The 17,995-nt window shown below is 39.8% G+C and overlaps 1 protein-coding gene and 1 long non-coding RNA gene across 2 annotated transcripts in view; one reads left to right on the forward strand and one right to left on the reverse strand.

The window, feature by feature from the left end:
- Window positions 1–8,034, reverse strand: part of LOC130912284 (oxysterol-binding protein-related protein 2-like) — a 12,597-nt gene extending 4,563 nt beyond the window's left edge. Inside the window, exons 1-12 of the mRNA XM_057830260.1 lie at window positions 7,915–8,034; window positions 7,555–7,694; window positions 6,102–6,216; window positions 5,799–5,874; window positions 5,359–5,493; window positions 4,959–5,056; window positions 3,055–3,237; window positions 1,660–1,767; window positions 1,488–1,577; window positions 1,291–1,417; window positions 203–307; window positions 9–132 (exon numbers count right to left, since the gene is read on the reverse strand). Of these exons, the coding sequence (XP_057686243.1) occupies window positions 9–132; window positions 203–307; window positions 1,291–1,417; window positions 1,488–1,577; window positions 1,660–1,767; window positions 3,055–3,237; window positions 4,959–5,056; window positions 5,359–5,493; window positions 5,799–5,874; window positions 6,102–6,216; window positions 7,555–7,591 (1,198 nt within the window). The 5' untranslated portion in view covers window positions 7,592–7,694; window positions 7,915–8,034. The remainder of the gene's footprint in view (window positions 1–8; window positions 133–202; window positions 308–1,290; window positions 1,418–1,487; window positions 1,578–1,659; window positions 1,768–3,054; window positions 3,238–4,958; window positions 5,057–5,358; window positions 5,494–5,798; window positions 5,875–6,101; window positions 6,217–7,554; window positions 7,695–7,914) is intronic.
- The window catches only part of LOC130912307 (uncharacterized), a 16,289-nt gene extending 7,428 nt beyond the window's left edge, over window positions 1–8,861 (forward strand). The window contains exon 3 of the long non-coding RNA XR_009062591.1: window positions 13–8,861. This is a non-coding gene — a long non-coding RNA (uncharacterized LOC130912307). The remainder of the gene's footprint in view (window positions 1–12) is intronic.
- Window positions 8,862–17,995: the final 9,134 nt, after the last annotated feature.

A 17,995-nucleotide genomic window follows, 5' to 3' on the forward strand; every position in this document is an offset into this window, starting at 1 on the left:
GCCGATACCTAGGTCCCCGCTCTCCATGGCTCGGATGTCGGGCCTCTGCCGGCAGTCGGTTGGCGCCAAGAGTCGCTCCATACCGGGCTCCAGCTCGTTGAGTGTCACTGCAAAGCTGGAAAAGTTGTACATCTGAACGAGATGAAGAGACTTGGTGTGAGTCACTAAATCTCCGGTTTTTGACCGGATGTTTGATGTCGACCTTTGCCGAGTGAGCGGGACGTGGCGAAATCCTCCAGAGTAAGGCACTTCCTGGTATTACAGTCACAGTCTCTTGAACCGCATTCTCATCTTCACAGTTATTTTCCTGCACACACACACACACACCCAAACAGAATACCGTAGTTACTAAAACTATCATACTCTATGTAGAAGTACTGTACTTATTACAAATAGCAGAGTCACAGATATACACTTGCACACATTATACACATTTCTCAAGCAACAGTGCATATCATTGCAAGGCATTATGGGTTAGTGCTGGCAATGAGCTACTCATACAGTACATTTCTGACATAACAGCGGCAGCACAGTACAGATACCAAATACAATGTCGTTATCTTACCTGCTTAGTCATGCCACTGTATGTTATTGTGAAAGAAAAGAAAAATGAATTCACAGAATCCAGAGTAGGACTGGGAAAAAAAACAAGTCAAACATGGGAACAATCTTCTTTCGTCTGCTAAAATTCAGTATGGACCTATTAACTTACGGTTTAGTTTTTTAATATATTTTTGATCAAGTGAAGTCCAACTCTGATGCCACAGATTGTGACTGAAAACAGATGCCATCCCTGTTGTTCGTGTTGGGAAACTACATTTTAAGACGCTATGTATCATACTTTAGCTGAAGTGTGCACACCTTGGGCATCTGGAGACAGTATAAGACAGAAATAGGGATCGATTGTACATAGAGGTGGTCTCAGCTTCTCAGTATGACAGTCAATCGATATATTTGAGTATTGTGTGCAATTGGTATTTCCTGTTATGTACTAGCATTCCCTCCTTCACTGCCATTAACAAAACAGACAGCCAATTCAGTTTGACTGGTAGGGTCTGTTGCTATTATTTGAATACATTGGACCTCTATCGCCACTAATAGTGGCCAGTAAGTCAACCCTGTGTATTCACATTGACCTGTACATCTGCGACAGGTTTAGACTGATTCCAGTGTTGCAGCCAAACTAGTTCCTGACACTCGGCATCTTGTAAAAACTAGCTTCACATCACCACGCATGGCCCGAGCCACTTTGACTTCCATTTAGCAGAAACAATTCCATCTGCCGTTCACCTGCTTCTGTTTCTTTGCGTCTGCTCCCGCTTTTTTGTCAGACTTCTTGTATGCTTCATAAACCCTGGGCTCCACGCTGTACATGCACTCGGTCCACTTGCCGTAAATCATGCACCGTTTCTTCTTACTGGCCCAAGGAGCAGAGACAAACCAGATGGCATAAACGACTTCTGGCACAGTCAAGTTGCGCCTCTTACCTTCTGTCTTGTATGTAACCCTCCACTTTGTGCATCTCTTTCCCGAACATTCCGCACGGTTTGAAGTTCAACACACACTTTTCTCCCGTGCTGAATTACCAAAAAAACAAGATCAATAGCCAGATATTTTAAAATAGTTCTAGTTTTACTGAAGAATCCTCTCTCACTGTACCTGTGGTTAACTATCTCCACCGTTCCGTACTGCTCGATCCAAAGCTTTCCTATGATGACGTTATGAATGCAGCACATTGGGTTGGTCCACGTGTATGATTCTTTATGTCTGAAAGTAAGTCACAGCCTTTTCAACACTGCTTTGACCATTTGATTAGTATGAGGGGAAACCGCAAAAGTGTTGTCTTCAACCAATAAAATATGATCCCGAATAGATATCACTTTTTCATAGTACAGTTATGAATACTTTTACGTTTGAGTAGCAGCGAAATAATTGATAGATAATACATTACCAAATTAATTGATATCTATTTTTTGTAACTACTGAGTCATTGTTTAACATAAAATTGTCGTAATCCTCAGAATTTCAGCCTCTTCTCAGACCTCTGTTGTAGATTAGAAAAACTTACTAATTAGCCTCATCTCTAATCAAAACCTCTACGTGTACTCACATATGAGAAAATTTTTAGATGTGTTTGGGCCAAACTACTAAATGAATCACCAATTTGAAATAACGTGTAGTTAATGAATAATGGGATTGAAATTCAAATGTCTTTCATGCGCTCCATCGATTAATGTGGAAGGTTACTTGTAGAAGTACTCATTAACTAAAGGATTATTGAATTTATCAGTTACAATTTTTTCAACAATCGAATACTCATTTGGACATCTTGTCTAACTTGAAATTGTCCAAATGCTTGCAATTTCAGCCTCTTATTTTCTGATTTCTATCATCCTCCATTTAGCTATACTTCCTTTAGGTTTAATCCAACTGTGGAAAACAATAATTCGCATTTTGGCAAATCTTTTTATTGATCTCTCATACCAAACCAAGAACTGAATCATAATTGTTTTTAATGCAATTTCTATCTTGACAATTTGAAAAATACAGCCATAGACTTCATTACCTGGGTTATGAAGTCTATGATACAGCTTTATATTGCCATAATAATTTACAGTATTGTGTACACATTAAAAATGGATCAAAAAACTCAAGTGCAGCGTCTGGTGGAATACCGTTGTCATTTACCAATTCAGCGTGAATTACTATATGAATTTAGCAATAATAAATCCAAGATTTATTTATTGAGAATATTTAAGTTAAGACAAAAACTATGAGAGGATAGCTGTAGCGACCCTTCAGTTGTGTTACATGAACCGTTATTAGAATCCTGTAATTTCCGAGCGTCTGTGAGGCCATGAAGGGGATAATGACTTGTTGGTAAGAATCCTAAAAAGCTCAGTCGGGCGAGGACAAGCGAGACAACATGCCGTAAATTTCAAGCATGCTTACTTCAGGGCCAAAAGACAGCAAAGAACACTCAAAGCATCCTCATATGCAAATTTTCCAAAACATTTCTAAAAGCTTTCCAAATGAATACAAACAAGTTCTCACTTTAGTAACTCCAGTGTCATGGTGCCCTTGGGCTCGGCCTCCACACTTTTACCCCAGAATTTGAGTTTGGGGTGAACCGATCCATGGAATGCAAATTCTTGCTTCAGAGACTCTGCGTGGAAGGCACTGACAGGTGGGTGATGGCTCACCTGCTCTGAGATCAATCTGTAGCCTTCTTCCTCCCTTAATTAGAACAAGAAAATGAAATAAGATACCAACCAAATTAGGAATGTGCGCGACTAGTTATTTAATCGTTTAACCGCCTACACATAATTAAAAATTTCGTATTTTACTAGTCGGTTAAACGCAGCGTCATGCATCTTGAGCCACTTTCAGACATACTGTGAACTCTGGTTAAGTCCTGGGATTTAAACAGGTGCCCCTTATGTCTAAAAGCAATTTCCCGGGTCGACTGACACTGACATTAGCCGGGTCACGTCCTAGTATAATGTCCGGTGTTCGGCCATTCCTTACTACGTGGCGAAACGTCCTACACAATGCTCAGCGCGCTTGCGCAAGCATCCGCAGGCATGCGCACATCGGTTAGAAGTGGCGAGTACTCACTGTTTTTGTTTTTATAACCTTTTCATTGCCTCAAAGATACTTTTTGATTGTTTTACCCTCTAATACTTTTAACCATTGTTTTTTTGTGTTAGTTTTGAAGCAGTTGACCACATTAGTCACGTAGCATATTTAAACAGTCCTTATTTGATATAACTACATTTAAGTATTTTCTTAAGGCATTTTTTAGTACGTTCTGCCTGTATGCATATAAACTAGGGCTGTCAAACGATTAAAATTTTTAATCGAGTTAATTGAAAAGCGCTATATAAGTATAACACCATTTACAGCTTAAAAATGAATTAATCGTAATTAATCGCAATTCAAACCATCTATAAAATATGCCATATTTTTCTGTAAATTATTGTTGGAATGAAAAGATAAGACAAGACGGATATATACATTCAACATACGGTACATAAGTACTGTATTTGTTTATTATAACAATAAATCAACAAGATGGCAATAACATTATTAATATTCTCTTAAAGCGATCCATGAATAGAAAGACTTGTAGTACTTAAAAGATAAATGTTAGTACAAGTTATAGAAATTTTATATGAAAACCCCTCTTAATGTTTTCGTTTTATTAAAATTTGTAAAATTTTCAATCAAAAAACAAACTAGTAGCTCCCCATTGTTGATGTCAATAATTACACCATGCTCACTCATTGTGCTTAAACCCATAAAATCATTTGGACCCAAGCGCCAGCAGAGGGCGCCAAACACCAAAAAAACAGGTAACAAGCGGACATTACACTGCTGTCATTTTAATCTGTTTGAGCGGGGCATGTGCGTTAATTGCGTCAAATATTTTAACGTGATTAATTAAAAAATTAATTAACTCCTGTTAACGCGATAATTTTGACAGCCCTAATATAAACAAAACAGGTTTAGAGCGCACGGTTGTACTTTGGGTGTCAAATTCGACTAATGTAGCACGTTTCACCGATGTAGGAGATTTTGGCAGAACACCGGGACACAGCATGCATGAAAGCAGTTGGTTAGTTCCCCGGTCACAGCACAAAAGCTGATGATGTAAATATCATGGCGGGCCGATCGTCATTTCCTCTTTCTTCGTAGTAAGACAAAAATATGTAGTAAACAAACAAACAAACAAACAAACAAACAAACATCGCAATTATCAACATGGCAAACTGAGAAGCTAGCAAAATTAAACTGGAAACAGAACAAAATCAATTTGCCGATGCCAATTGCGAGTTTTCTTGCTTATAGACTTGTCACAAATAAAATCTGAGACTAGTCGGCAGGGAAATTAGTCAAAATTGCCATCCCTAATCCAAATGTACTTTTTTTGTGGATGCACAAGCCTGCACCAATACCTCGTGAGCTCAAAAGTCTCCCCCAGTAAAGGATTAAATGGTTTCCCAGTCCGTTCTGATTGAGATGCTACAGCTGAAACAGCAAAAGCAGCAACAACCTGTTGTGATAATATGCAACACAGAAAAGAGGTAGATTCCAAATGAATGAATTGACATCTGACGGACAAGTTAAAATGAACAGGCGTGCCTTGTGATCCATGTACAATTTGGTCTATGACCACAATCGCAACTCAAAGACTAGAGTCTGAAATCTTTTCACATTCAAATGAATGGAAACAATATTTACAACTATTACTGGAACATTCTTTAACTCAATGACAGCCAATGAGCTAATAATTGTGTTTTTTAAAAAGCACTGCTAATATTATTAACACTCACCAGACTCATTAGTTGATCTTACCTGCATGCGATCTATCGAGTCAGGCAGACTGCAGGCTCTGTGGATGAGGTGTGTGTGTTCCATGTACTCCGAGAGTCTCTGGAGGAAGCTGAGTGGCTCATTAAACACAATTGGCATGGCTATTTTGGACAGCTCCTGCGGCAACAAAACATTAACATTGACACTACAGCGGAGGAAAAAAGTGCATTTTTGATCCAGTGTAATGTTGCTTAAGCTATTTTGGGCCTTCTGATGATCTAAAAACGTGATTGCCAAACCAAATATAGAAGAACCAAGGGTTCAGTTGCAGCAACATAATTAGGAGGAATCATGAAAGGTGCAATAATAAATGCATGTTTGTCGATGTCAGTTTATAAGGCTACTTTCAACAAAAGAATTATATGCATGTCAAACCATAACTAAAGCATTTTTTTGGCTTTTTAAAGCTTGGTATGACTCACCATTCCGATACATTTCCTCAGTATGCTTGTCACACTGAAATTAGGTCTGGTAATTGTTTCGGCAGGCAGGGTTTTCCTGGGTAAAAAAAAAACAACAACAAAGTTAATTTGTTAAAGTGGAAGTCACGACAAGTCATTCATTTCTATCAAAAGAAAAATAATAACTATACCAAATCATCAGACAGAATAACCGTTAAACATAAGGAAAGTAATGAAGAGATTCAATTGTAAGGGTAGGCTCACTACAGATTCTGTGAGCATAAGGTGAGTGAAACAAGATGGCTATCATGTGGGATTCCTCACCTCCGCTGAAAGGCCGCATCGTACTTTGCAGCAGAGCCATCGTTGACATGCTTGCTGCTTTCAAACACCAGAGCATCCTTGAAACTGACCTCCAAGGAATCATCCGACTCCAGCCCTAAAAGGAGACGACTACTTTCATTTATACACAACAAGCAATAGACACTAGCTAATGTCTGCAGGACTACAGCGCATTATACAGAGTAATTGCTGTCAACCAAGGCAGGGCAGAGCATGTTTATTTGTAAACCACCATTCATAAAGAATGAAAAATCCATTGAGGTCTACAGTGGGGAAAAAAAGATGAGATTAAGACCTGAAAGTAAAAGAATGTCACTTGCCAAACCAGCTCATTTGTTATCGTTATCGCCAACAACTAGGCTGAAGTACGGAACATACAATTGTCAGGAACAACAACATAGTTAATAATAACAATACAAAGAAGAATATTAGCGTTCAATAAATCATTGAAACTGTACACTCATACCCAAATATGCAACAGCTTAAGACACATCTTGTTCAATGATTAGCTCTGTGACAGTGTCATTCAGAATTAAGCATTGTTGGTGATGCATCAGCTTGCATTAAAAGTAGGAAAAAGATTTTTGACCAATTAATGGCGATAGATCCACAAACATTTGCTAACAAGTTTCAAATGTGTTTTAGTAATGGTGATGCAAATTTCGATCAATTATCAGTATAAGTAGAAAAATGCATAATGACCAGTTAATAAAGACAGTAAAAGTCATACAATTTGTCAGTCTAACAAGTGAATCAAAACAGAATAATTAATATGTTTTGGTGATGATCACGCAAATTGTGATTGTTCAATTACACAGGTATTACAAAAATATTGAAATTGAATGAAAATCAGAGATTATAAAAATTGTGTATTATGAATAAAAGGTGTCATGATATATTTTTTGCATTTGTTTTATTTTTTACATTTAAAAACTGCATGTGATTTAATATTCCCGAGTTCCTGTTTTATTTTATTACACAATTCAGTTCCTGTTTTTCAAATTCAAGTTGTGTTCAGTGTCATGTGACTGTTGGAATTAGTTGTCAAGTTCTCTAGTAGAAAATTTGCAATCATAACATCAAAGTGTTGCCATAGACGTCCAAAACATTTGAACTCGTGGGACTAGCAGTGAATGATCGTGTTTCAGTGCCATTGACGGCGACAACCGTCCAACCTGTTTGAACTGAACTCGCAGCGATCTGTACAAATTGATTGGACGTCTATCGCTATCAATAGCAGCCGACTATTAGTTTTGAAGAAAAGGGTGTTATTCATATAGTATATCCCAAGTAGAATATATAACGTGTGCCCTTTATTGAAATGTACATTTTACGCGTAAAATTTACGTTGTGTGTTATCCAAATGCCAGAAATGAAAAGATAAAGATGCAACGACCGCACTCGACTTGACAGCTGTCTTGTCAGCCGTCCTCACCTGTCTCGGCGTCGTAAAACTCCTCTTCGCTGTTCATAGTGGTCGAGAAGACACAGTCAGTCACAAGTCATGTTGAAAGTAACTAGCGAGCCCCCTGCCTGGACTCCCTCGGAACATCGCTGACACCTGAAACACAGCGTCTGGAGAAACACGGAAGGACGACCGGGCGGTTTGGTTACAGCGGGCGGGTGACAGCTGCCTGCAAATGAGCACGTTTAAATGGCTAACTAGCCCTTAGCTACGGTGCTGATTCAAAACGTCCACCGAGACATGAGCTAACGATAGCAGCGCACTTTCAAATAAGTGAAGACCAGCAGGGTTACTCTCACGTGAAAGCAAATCGAGGTTACTTAAAAATACCTGTGGTTCGAATGAGGGAGCTACAAACGTAAACAGTCGAGGACAGTTCAATTCAGCCTTTCCGATGGGCGGAAGTAGGCGGCAAGGACATTATGACTGACGTCAGCATCATCCAGTCAAAACAAAGTTTGGGCATTTTATATAATACTAGTACAACACTTAGCAAAAAGTATGGAATCACTAGTCTCGGACGAGTACTCACTCAGACATTTTATTATGCAGAACAAACTCAGATAAAAAGCTTGAAAAAAATCATGAATTATTTAAAAAGTGCAACTCTTTAGCACTGAGAAACACTAAAAGAAATGAATAAAAAACATTGTGGTGGTCAGTAAATATTACTTTTATAGAGCAAGTGCAGGGAAATAAATATAGAATCACTCCATTAAATATATGGAATTATGAGAAACAAACAAAGAAATAACAATTAAAACACATCTCTAGAATTTAGTTGCACCACCTCTGGCTTTTATGACAGCTTGCAGTCTCTGACGCATGGACTTGATGAGTGACAAACAGTATTCTTCATCAATTTGGTGCCAACTCTCTTTGATTGCAGTTGCCAGATCATCCTTGCAGGTCGGAGCCTTGCTGTGGACTATTTTTTTTCAATAATTGCGACCAGGGGTGAAAGTGGGCGGGAACGGTCAGGAACTCAGATTCAGGGTCGGAACGTATAGTTCCGGTATAAGATTCAAGGCCAGAACGCTGTTCCGGTATATGGTGCTTTGATTCCGAAAATATGATCGCAACTGTCAAAACGCTATGTAAAAAAAAAAGAAGAAGAAAACAATCTACCAACATCATTTACATTCACAAGTGTTAACAACAAGCATAATAAAGTGCTTGTGTAGCATAATCCGTTTCCACCGATATTTATTATTTGTTTTATTCCACGGCATGGAGGTTTCCCCAGCTGTTGCAGTTATCTGAGTCTGACGATGACGAGTCACGTCAATGTGCGAATGCACACAGCAAAGCAAAATGCCTGGACTCATTTATCCGTTCAATTGGCTGACATACAGACATGTGATCACCAGAGATAGTTAGCTCTGATTGGTTCAAATGTGCATGTTTTCTGAAACAGCAAAAAAAAAAAAAAAAAAAAAAAAAAAAAAAAAAAAGCAAGGAAAGAGTTAAGGTGGCTTATTTATCATAGTTTGTTTTATTTGCTCTGATGGTGAGGTTCAGAACATCTTAGCTGTCAATGTGCACTTTGGACTTATATTTGTTCATTTATGTTAGGCTACTTATTCATTTACTTATGATTTAAAAAAGTCAATGTTTGCGCGATCTTTAAAATATGTAATGCAGAGTGAAATTGAATATAAGTAATTCGTACTTATTTTTCTGAATGTATGTTAGTTATATCTTTAATATTAAAAAAAAAAACAAAAAGTAAATATTTACATTATCTTCAATTTTAATATACATCCTATGTTCTTAAGTAGTTAAAATTGAGATTTGGCATTTAGTATGTGAGGAAATGAGGGAAAATAAAAATTAGGAGATTGAGGTTGGGGTTATAGCTGTTTTTGTTAACTTTTATTTTGCAAATAATTGAAAAAATACAATTTTGATTGAAAATTTGTTTTTGTATGTGTTACAGAAATAACTGACCTAAACAGTTTTCTTTGAATTTCAGGTCATCAGACCTCTGCTGGTCAGCTAACTCCTCGGCCATGGTGAGGAAAGCTCGCCAGAGACTCCACTTTCTGAGGGGCCTCAGGAGGAACAACACCGGCAAGGGACTGATGATTACCTTCTACCGAGTAGCTATTGAGTCCATCCTCACCTAGTACATCTCAACAAGGTATCGTACTGCTTGGTAGCGGACAAAAAAATCACTGCAGAGGGTGGTGAAAGTGGCTGAGAAAATTATTGGCTCCTCTCTGCCACCACTGGAGGACATTGCTGCTGCGCGACACCTTAAAAGAGCTAAGAACATTATTAAAGACTCTTCCCACCCTGGTCATCACTTCTTTGAACTATTGCCCTCTGGCAGGAGATATAGGGCGATGAGAACACGTACAACCAGACTCGGACATAGTTTTTTTCCCAGGGCCATCTGCGTTCTCAACACTGAACTGCACTAAATGTTCATGATGCTGCCATGTAGCGACTTTTGCACAATAATTTATCATTCTCTTTTATGAAGTAGTATGTTTAAGCTGTGTGTTATTTTACTGTCTTCTGTTTTATGGTACCACAGGGTAGCTTTCCAATTTCGTTGTTTGCTCGGCTTGCAATGACAATAAAGAACTTGAAATAAAGGAATTGAAATAAATGATAAGAAAGCTGTCTAAAATTTAAATGTAAATTTGTGCATTTATTCAAGATTTAATCACAGCCATCTCCCCAGTGCCTTTGCCTGATATGCAGCCCCATATCATGAAGGACTGAGGGAATTTTGGTGTTTTCTTCAGGCAGTCATCTTTGTAAATCTCACTGGAATGGCACCAAACAAAAGTTCCAGCATCATCACCTTGTCCAATGCAGAATCTTGACTCATCACTGAAAATAACCTTCATACAGTCATTCACAGTCCATGATTGCCTTTCCTTAGCTCATTGGAGTCTTGTTCTTTTCTGTTTAAGTGTCAATGATGGTTTCCTTTTAGCTTTCCTGTATGAAAATCCGTTTCCTCTAGGCAATTTTGCACAGTTCTGTCACATACCTTCACTCCAGCTTCCTCCCATTTTTTTCATTTGTCTTGTTTTACATCTTCTGTTTTGAAGATATAGGGCCTTTAGTGATTTGTCATTACGTTTGGATGTTTCCCTTGGTCTACCAGTACGCTTAACTTTAACAACCTTGCCATGCTGTTTGTACTTGGACCAGATTTTTAATACAGCTGACTGTGAACAGCCCACATTTTTGGCAACCATACGTGTAGCGTTACCTTGTTCAAGAAGTTTTATAATCTCTCCTTGGTCTCAGAAATCTCTCTTGTTGGAGCCATGATTCTTGTGAATCCACTTGGTCCAGCAGCCCCCTCAAGGTGTGATAACTGCACTGTTTTTCAACTGCTGACAAACGAGCAGATCTAATCTGAGGCAGGGACCCAATTAAGGAAAGGAAATTGACAGGGTGTGTCTGTATTTTCTATTCAAAATGGAGTGATTCCAATTTTGTTTCTTCTAAATGGAGTGATTCTAAATTTTTTCCCCTGCACTTGCTCTATAACATTTACTGACCACCACAATGTTTTTTATTCATTTCTTTTAGTGTTTCTGAATGTCAAGGAGTTGCACTTTTCAACCAATTCATTATTTTTTTAAGCTTTTTATCAGAGTTTGTTCAACACAATCAAATGTCTGAGTGAGTGCTCGTCCAAGACATATACAGTGGGGCAAATAAGTATTTAGTCAACCAATAATTGTGCAAGTTCTCCCACTTGAAAATATTGGAGAGGCCTGTAATTGTCAACATGGGTTAACCTCAACCATGAGAGACGGAATGCGGGAAAAAAAAAAAACAACAGAAAATCACATTGTTTGATTTTTAAAGAATTTATTTGCAAATCATGGTGGAAAATAAGTATTTGGTCAGTACCAATAGGTCATCTCAATACTTTGTTATGTACCCTTTGTTGGCAATAACGGAGGCCAAACGTTTTCTGTAACTCTTCACAAGCTTTACACACACTGTTGTTGGTATTTTGGCCCATTCCTCCATGCAGATCTCCTCTAGAACAGTGATGTTTTGGGGCTGTTGTTGGGCAACACGGACTTTCAACTCCCTCCACAGATTTTCTATGGGGTTGAGATCTGGAGACTAGCTAGGCCACTCCAGGACCTTGAAATGTTTCTTACGAAGCCACTCCTTTGTTGCCCTGGCAGCGTGTTTGGGATCATTGTCATGCTGAAAGACCCAGCCACGTCTAATCTTCAATGCCCTTGCTGATGGAAGGAGGTTTTCACTCAAAATCTCTCGATACATGGCCCCATTCGTTCTTTCCTTTACACAGATCAGTCGTCCTGGTCCCTTTGCAGAAAAACAGCCCCAAAGTATGATGTTTCCACCCCCATGCTTCACAGTGGGTATGGTGTTCTTCGGATGCAATTCAGTATTCTTTCTCCTCCGAACATGAGAACCTGTGTTTCTACCCAAAAGTTCTATTTTGGTTTCATCTGACCATAACACATTCTCCCAGTCCTCTTCTGGATCATCCAAATGCTCTCTAGCAAACCGCAGTTGGGCCTGGACGTGTACTTTCTTCAGCAGGGGGACACGTCTGGCAGTGCAGGATTTGAGTCCCTGGCGGCGCATTGTGTTGCTGATAGTAGCCTTTGTTACTGTGGTCCCAGCTCTCTATAGGTCATTCACTAGGTCCCCCCGTGTGGTTCTGGGATTTTTGCTCACCGTTCTTGTTATCATTTTGACGCTATGGGGTGAGATCTTGCATGGAGCCCCAGATCGAGGGAGATTATCAGTGGTCTTGTATGTCTTCCATTTTCTAATAATTGCTACCACAGTTGATTTCTTTACACCAAGCGTTTTACCTATTGCAGATTCAGTCTTCCCAGCCTGGTGCAGGTCTACAATTTTGTCTCTGGTGTCCTTCGACAGCTCTTTGGTCTTGGCCATAGTGGAGTTTGGAGTGTGACTGACTGAGTTTGTGGACAGGTGTCTTTTATACCGATAATGAGTTAAAACAGGTGTCATTAATACAGGTAACAAGTGGAGCCTCGTTAGACCTCGTTAGACCTCGTTAGAAGAAGTTAAACCTCTTTGACAGCCAGAAAACTTGCTTGTTTGTAGGTGACCAAATACTTATTTTCCACTCTAATTTGGAAATAAATTCTTTAAAAATCAAACAATGTGATTTTCTGTTTTTTTTCCCCACATTCCGTCTCTCATGGTTGAGGTTTACCCATGTTGACAATTACAGGCCTCTCTAATCTTTTCAAGTAGGAAAACTTGCACAATTGGTGGTTGACTAAATACTTATTTGCCCCCACTGTATATATATTTATATACATATGAGGAGCTAGACAAGAGATATACAAGCCAGGATAATAAACCAGCTGTTCTTCACTAACCCAGCTAGAGTGTATTCTCAGTGGCAGGTCAATATAACAAGAACTCACCCACCAAGGCTGTAGGCTGGAGACTTGAGCATATGGAAAGGCAGACGGGAGAGGGAGCGCATCACATAACAGCAGTGGCGTGGGAAGTGGGGTGCTGGAGTGCTGCAGAACCCACTGGTGTTGGTGAGAAAAAAAAGTGTTTTGGTATATTTTTTTTCATCCATCCATCCAACAGCAGCTTTAGCAGGGAAACCCTAGACTTCCCTCTCACCAGCCACTTTTTTGGGGTTAAAAATAAATAAAACTTATTGAAACAATAGCGCATTTAACTTCGGGGATTAAATATATATGTTTCAAAGGTTTTTTTGGGGGGGGGGGTCAATAACAACACCTGACACCTTGCTTGCTCCCAAGTTACGTTGAATAAGGCGCTATTGGAATGGAAACATAAACTGTGGACAGAGCAGGCGTTAACGTGGCACAAAAACAAATTAGCGATTTCTTTCAAAAAACAGCAGTTTTCAAAACTTCGAGGTCGAATACCAAGATGATTACGATGCTTGTTCTATCCACCTTTAGTGTCTTCTAAAAGGTAAGACATACTTGCATTGTCACCATATTGTTGTTTGTTGTTGCTGTTGAGCTTCCGCTTTGCAGAGCGCTGTTGGATATTCATGTGCATTTTTTTTTTGGTGTTGTGAAAACGGTGTGTTAAACAGAGGCTTATTGGCCCTTTTAGTTTTCAAATGTTTTCATGTGTCATTGCACCATCTAGCTGCGGGGATTTACATCATAATACAAGAGCGCTTTTATTTCCAATACATAAACTCACAAGGATTCACTAAAGGACCCAAATGCTCGAATGTTCCGTTTAAACAAAAAGGTTTATTAATCAGTCCATACGAGTTCAAAAAGAAACAACAAAAAATCACAGCACTTGCTGGATACCAAAAAAACTGAGCAAAGTCAACAAAGTAACAAAAAGACATTTGATTCAAACATAAATGTTAGTCAAGAAAGAGCTTACATGAGCTGGTAACATGAAACATGGCAGGGTACAAGACGAACCGATACAGGGCAAGGTTAGATGCAGACTATGATTGGGAAGAGCAGGAAATAAAGTTGGAAATCAGGCTGAATGCCACTACCAGAATAAAAGCAGGAAATTCTGCACAAACAAACAAAACACTAACATGACTTCCGAGACATGACATAAACTCCAACACACACTGTAGCTGAAATGGAATGCTATATTTGTAGTAGCCTAGTAGTAATACGTAAACTATCCAGCATGCATGTGTACTGCCATTGTGCACGCCTTGTATGGAGAAAACGCAAGAGCATGACAAATTTGGACTGAAACGGCTGTTTTGGGACGGGAAAAACTAAAAAAATATCCTCAGCACCCCCTGCTGTGAGAGATTTCCAGTGCCCCTGCTTAACAGCGAAGCACAGTGGTTAAAAGATCTAAGCGCAGACCACAGCACCTCCCTGACCAAGGCCCAGTAACCATCACAGTGGCAGACATCCAACAAAAAATCTCAGGTATGAAGAACTAGCCCAGACATGATTCACAGCTAATGGTTAAAGAAGCTAAATTCACTCCATGAGTGCCTAGCAGCACAAATGAACCAACTTCTATAGAATAGGACCTGATTGGTTGACCAAGGGACAAATGGTCCTGATCCAAAAAGACCCCCAGAAGGGACCACTCCCATCCAACGATCTGCAGATATCCTATCTTTTTACAACATGGAAGCGGTCTGTCAGGCATCATAGCAGGTAAGATAAGTGGGTAAATGGATCCAGTAAATGACAGAGACACAGAAAGGCATTGGTAGAAACACAAAAGGAGCCAAACACCAATTACTGGTTAACAGAACTGTCGCCCAAGACTGCAAAACTAGACGGACAAACCTGTGCACTGCTTGGTTTGATTACCAGAAAGCCTATGATTCTATGCCGCACACATGGATCCTGGAATACCTGAAGCTGTACAAGGTCAACACCACACTAAGAGCCTTCGTTAAAAACTGAACAAGGTTGTGGCAGACCACACTTGATGCCAATTTCGAGCCAATTGCGCAAGTCTCCATCAGATATCGCATATACCAAGGATATGCCCTATCCCCACTGCTGTTCTGCATAGGCCTGAACCCCCTCATCCAATTGATCAATAAGACTGGATATGTGTAACGGGTGCACGCAGTGCTGTTGTGTGCGGTGCATAGAAACGTCCCTCCCGATGCCTTCAAGAGGGCGTGCTGGCAGCTATAACAGCTAGCCTGGGCTTTTGACTTGGTGGTAAGCGCGTTCGCCTGCCATGCTGGACGCGCTATATGATGCAGGTACGAGTCCTGACCTAGACGAGGGGGACGGATCGCGTCGTGCGTCGCGGCTCCATTCAGACCGGTTACATTTGGATACCGACTACAGAATGGGAAACACGGAAATTGCTCACCATGCACAGAAGGTTCCACCCCAACTCCAGTAACCAGAGGCTACACGCTAAGCACAAGGAGGGAGGCCGAGGGTTAGTGAGCATCAGCACCACTGTCCAAGACGAAACATCCAAGCTCCACAAATATGAAGATGGCCCCAAGCGATGAAGCACTTAGTGAATGTCTCAAGCACTGGAGACTGGAACAGTCAGACAACTGAAGTGGGATCTATGAACAAGTCCTACCAATGGTTCACGAGGGCTGGCTGGAAAGACAGCACAGACGGGCGTTAATCATGGCAGCACAGGAGCAGGCCTTGAGGACCAGAGCAATAAAGGCCCAGATATACCACGCCAGGCAGGATCCAGGCTGTGCAAAGAGGCCCTTGAAACAGTCCAACACATAATAGCAGGGTAAAAGGTACTGACAGGAATAGATACATGGCACGCCATAACCAAGTAGCCGTTATGGTGTACAAAAACCTCGGTGTAGAGTATGGACTGTAGACCCCTAGATAACAATGGGAGACACCTCCCAAGGTGATGAAAAATGAGAGGGCTAAGATCCTGTGGGACTTCCGGATACAGATTGACAAGATGGTTGTGGCCAACCAACCTGACATCGTGATCATGGAAAAGCAGCAGAGGACAGCCATTGTGATCGATGTAGACGTCCCCAACGATGGCAATATCAGGAAAAAGGAACACAAGAAACTAGAGAATGGTTCAAAGAAGAGCTGGCAAGAGCTTGGAAGGTGAAAGCAACAGAAGTGCCTGTGGTCTTACGAGCACTGGGGGCCTTGTCCCCCACACTGGAGAAGTGGCTCCAGCAGATACCTGGTGAAACATCAGACATCTCTGTCCAGAACAGCGCAGTCCTAGGAACAGCAAAGATACTGCAGAGGACACTCAAGTTCCACAGGCTTTTGGTGAGTGTTGTTATGCTCTGTTTTACACGTCACAGAGCTCTTAAACTATATTTGACAAGAGCAAATTATAGTCCTCTCAATTTTTTTATTCCTAGAAAGTTACTATTAGTTACTTTGCTGTTGATTCTCAGTTATCGGTTTTGATTGAACAGGTTTAGAGGTAATCAGGCTTGGTCAGTGGAAGAAGAAATGTTAATTCATGATTTAACAAGGGGTAACTAACTTTTTCTACACATGGCTCAGTAGCTTAAAAAACTATTCCCTCACAAAAAAAAGAGAGAAACATACTGCATTATATGCATTTTTCATATTTACTGTACATTTGTTTGCCGATCTTGAATATCAAAGAGAATTTTTAGAACAGAACATATACTTTTTCATGGCATCGTATTAGAAGATTATTTCAAGATAAATTAAATATTAAAATCTCTTTGTTTCTGACGTTGGTATGTTGTTGCGTTGTGGTTGGTATGGACTGGCCAGGGCCGTCACCAGATGTTAGTCTTAGGGGTTTGAAATAATGAAATAATGAAGGTGGGCACGATAATTTTAAACGTATTCCTATATTTTGAATAAGCGTACAGTATACGCCTTTAATGCCCCACGTCATGATCACGTCTAAGCAGATTTGCTATTCTTGTTTCGCTGCAAGACACTTTGTTGTTTATACAGTAAAGAAAAATAGTAAAGCAATAGCAGTTTGTAAACCCCCCCCCCCCCAAAAAAAGGTATTGTAGTTTCCCCGCGCTGCAAACGTGCAACCACAACACGAAGCATATGGCTGTAAAGTAAATTACGAATTAAACAACATTTTAAAAAGTTTTGTATTGAACTGTACGTATGCCGTTGGGAGTTAATATTTTTGACCCCCAAGAAAAAAACCCCCAAAAACATATGATTTAATATGGGCCCGAGTGGTTCAGAACTACATTATTTAGCTCAGGCCGCCATCTTTTGGCCCATAATTGCAACAGCATCGTGAGATACATTTACAAAATGCGTTATTTCTTAAATAGAAACGTTACATCAGGGGTCCCTAAACTACGGCCCATTCGGCCCGCATCCACATTTGGTCCGGCCCGCTGAACAAATTTTTAATTTTTTTCCCCTCCTCAATAGTGTTATTTATTTCCTGGCTTTTTTCTGTGAAGAACCCAGAGAGGGTTATTTGGTTATTATCTATTTAATTAATGGTGTTGTTATTATATTATATTATATCCTTATTTTATTTACTTTTGTTCCGTGAAGAATCCAGAAAGGATTATTTGATTGTGGCTTTCTGAAAAACGATAAATTTTTACATTTAGGCAGTCCTGCAATCGTCACACCTTTTCTATTACAAACTGACCTCGGCCCCTTATCAGAGAAGGGAAAAGTTATGTGGCCCTCACAGGAAAAAGTTTGGGGACCCCTGTGTTACATCATACGATTGATATCTTATAGTGAGAGACGAGCTAAAATGTGTAATATATTTCCTTTCCTCTCGAAAGAAATACTCAATATTTATATGCGTTGAACTGAAGTTAAACTGCTACCAATCTATGCTTTCTTCACACACAAAAAAAAACAAAAAAAAAAACAAAAAACAAAAAACGGACTGTTCAAAGTGTACATTTGACAGGTATATACAGTGCCCTCCATAATTATTGACACCCCTGAAAAAGATGTGTTTTTTAGCT

This window comes from Corythoichthys intestinalis, chromosome 2 (genome assembly GCF_030265065.1).
Source record: "Corythoichthys intestinalis isolate RoL2023-P3 chromosome 2, ASM3026506v1, whole genome shotgun sequence".
Lineage (NCBI taxonomy): Eukaryota > Metazoa > Chordata > Actinopteri > Syngnathiformes > Syngnathidae > Corythoichthys > Corythoichthys intestinalis.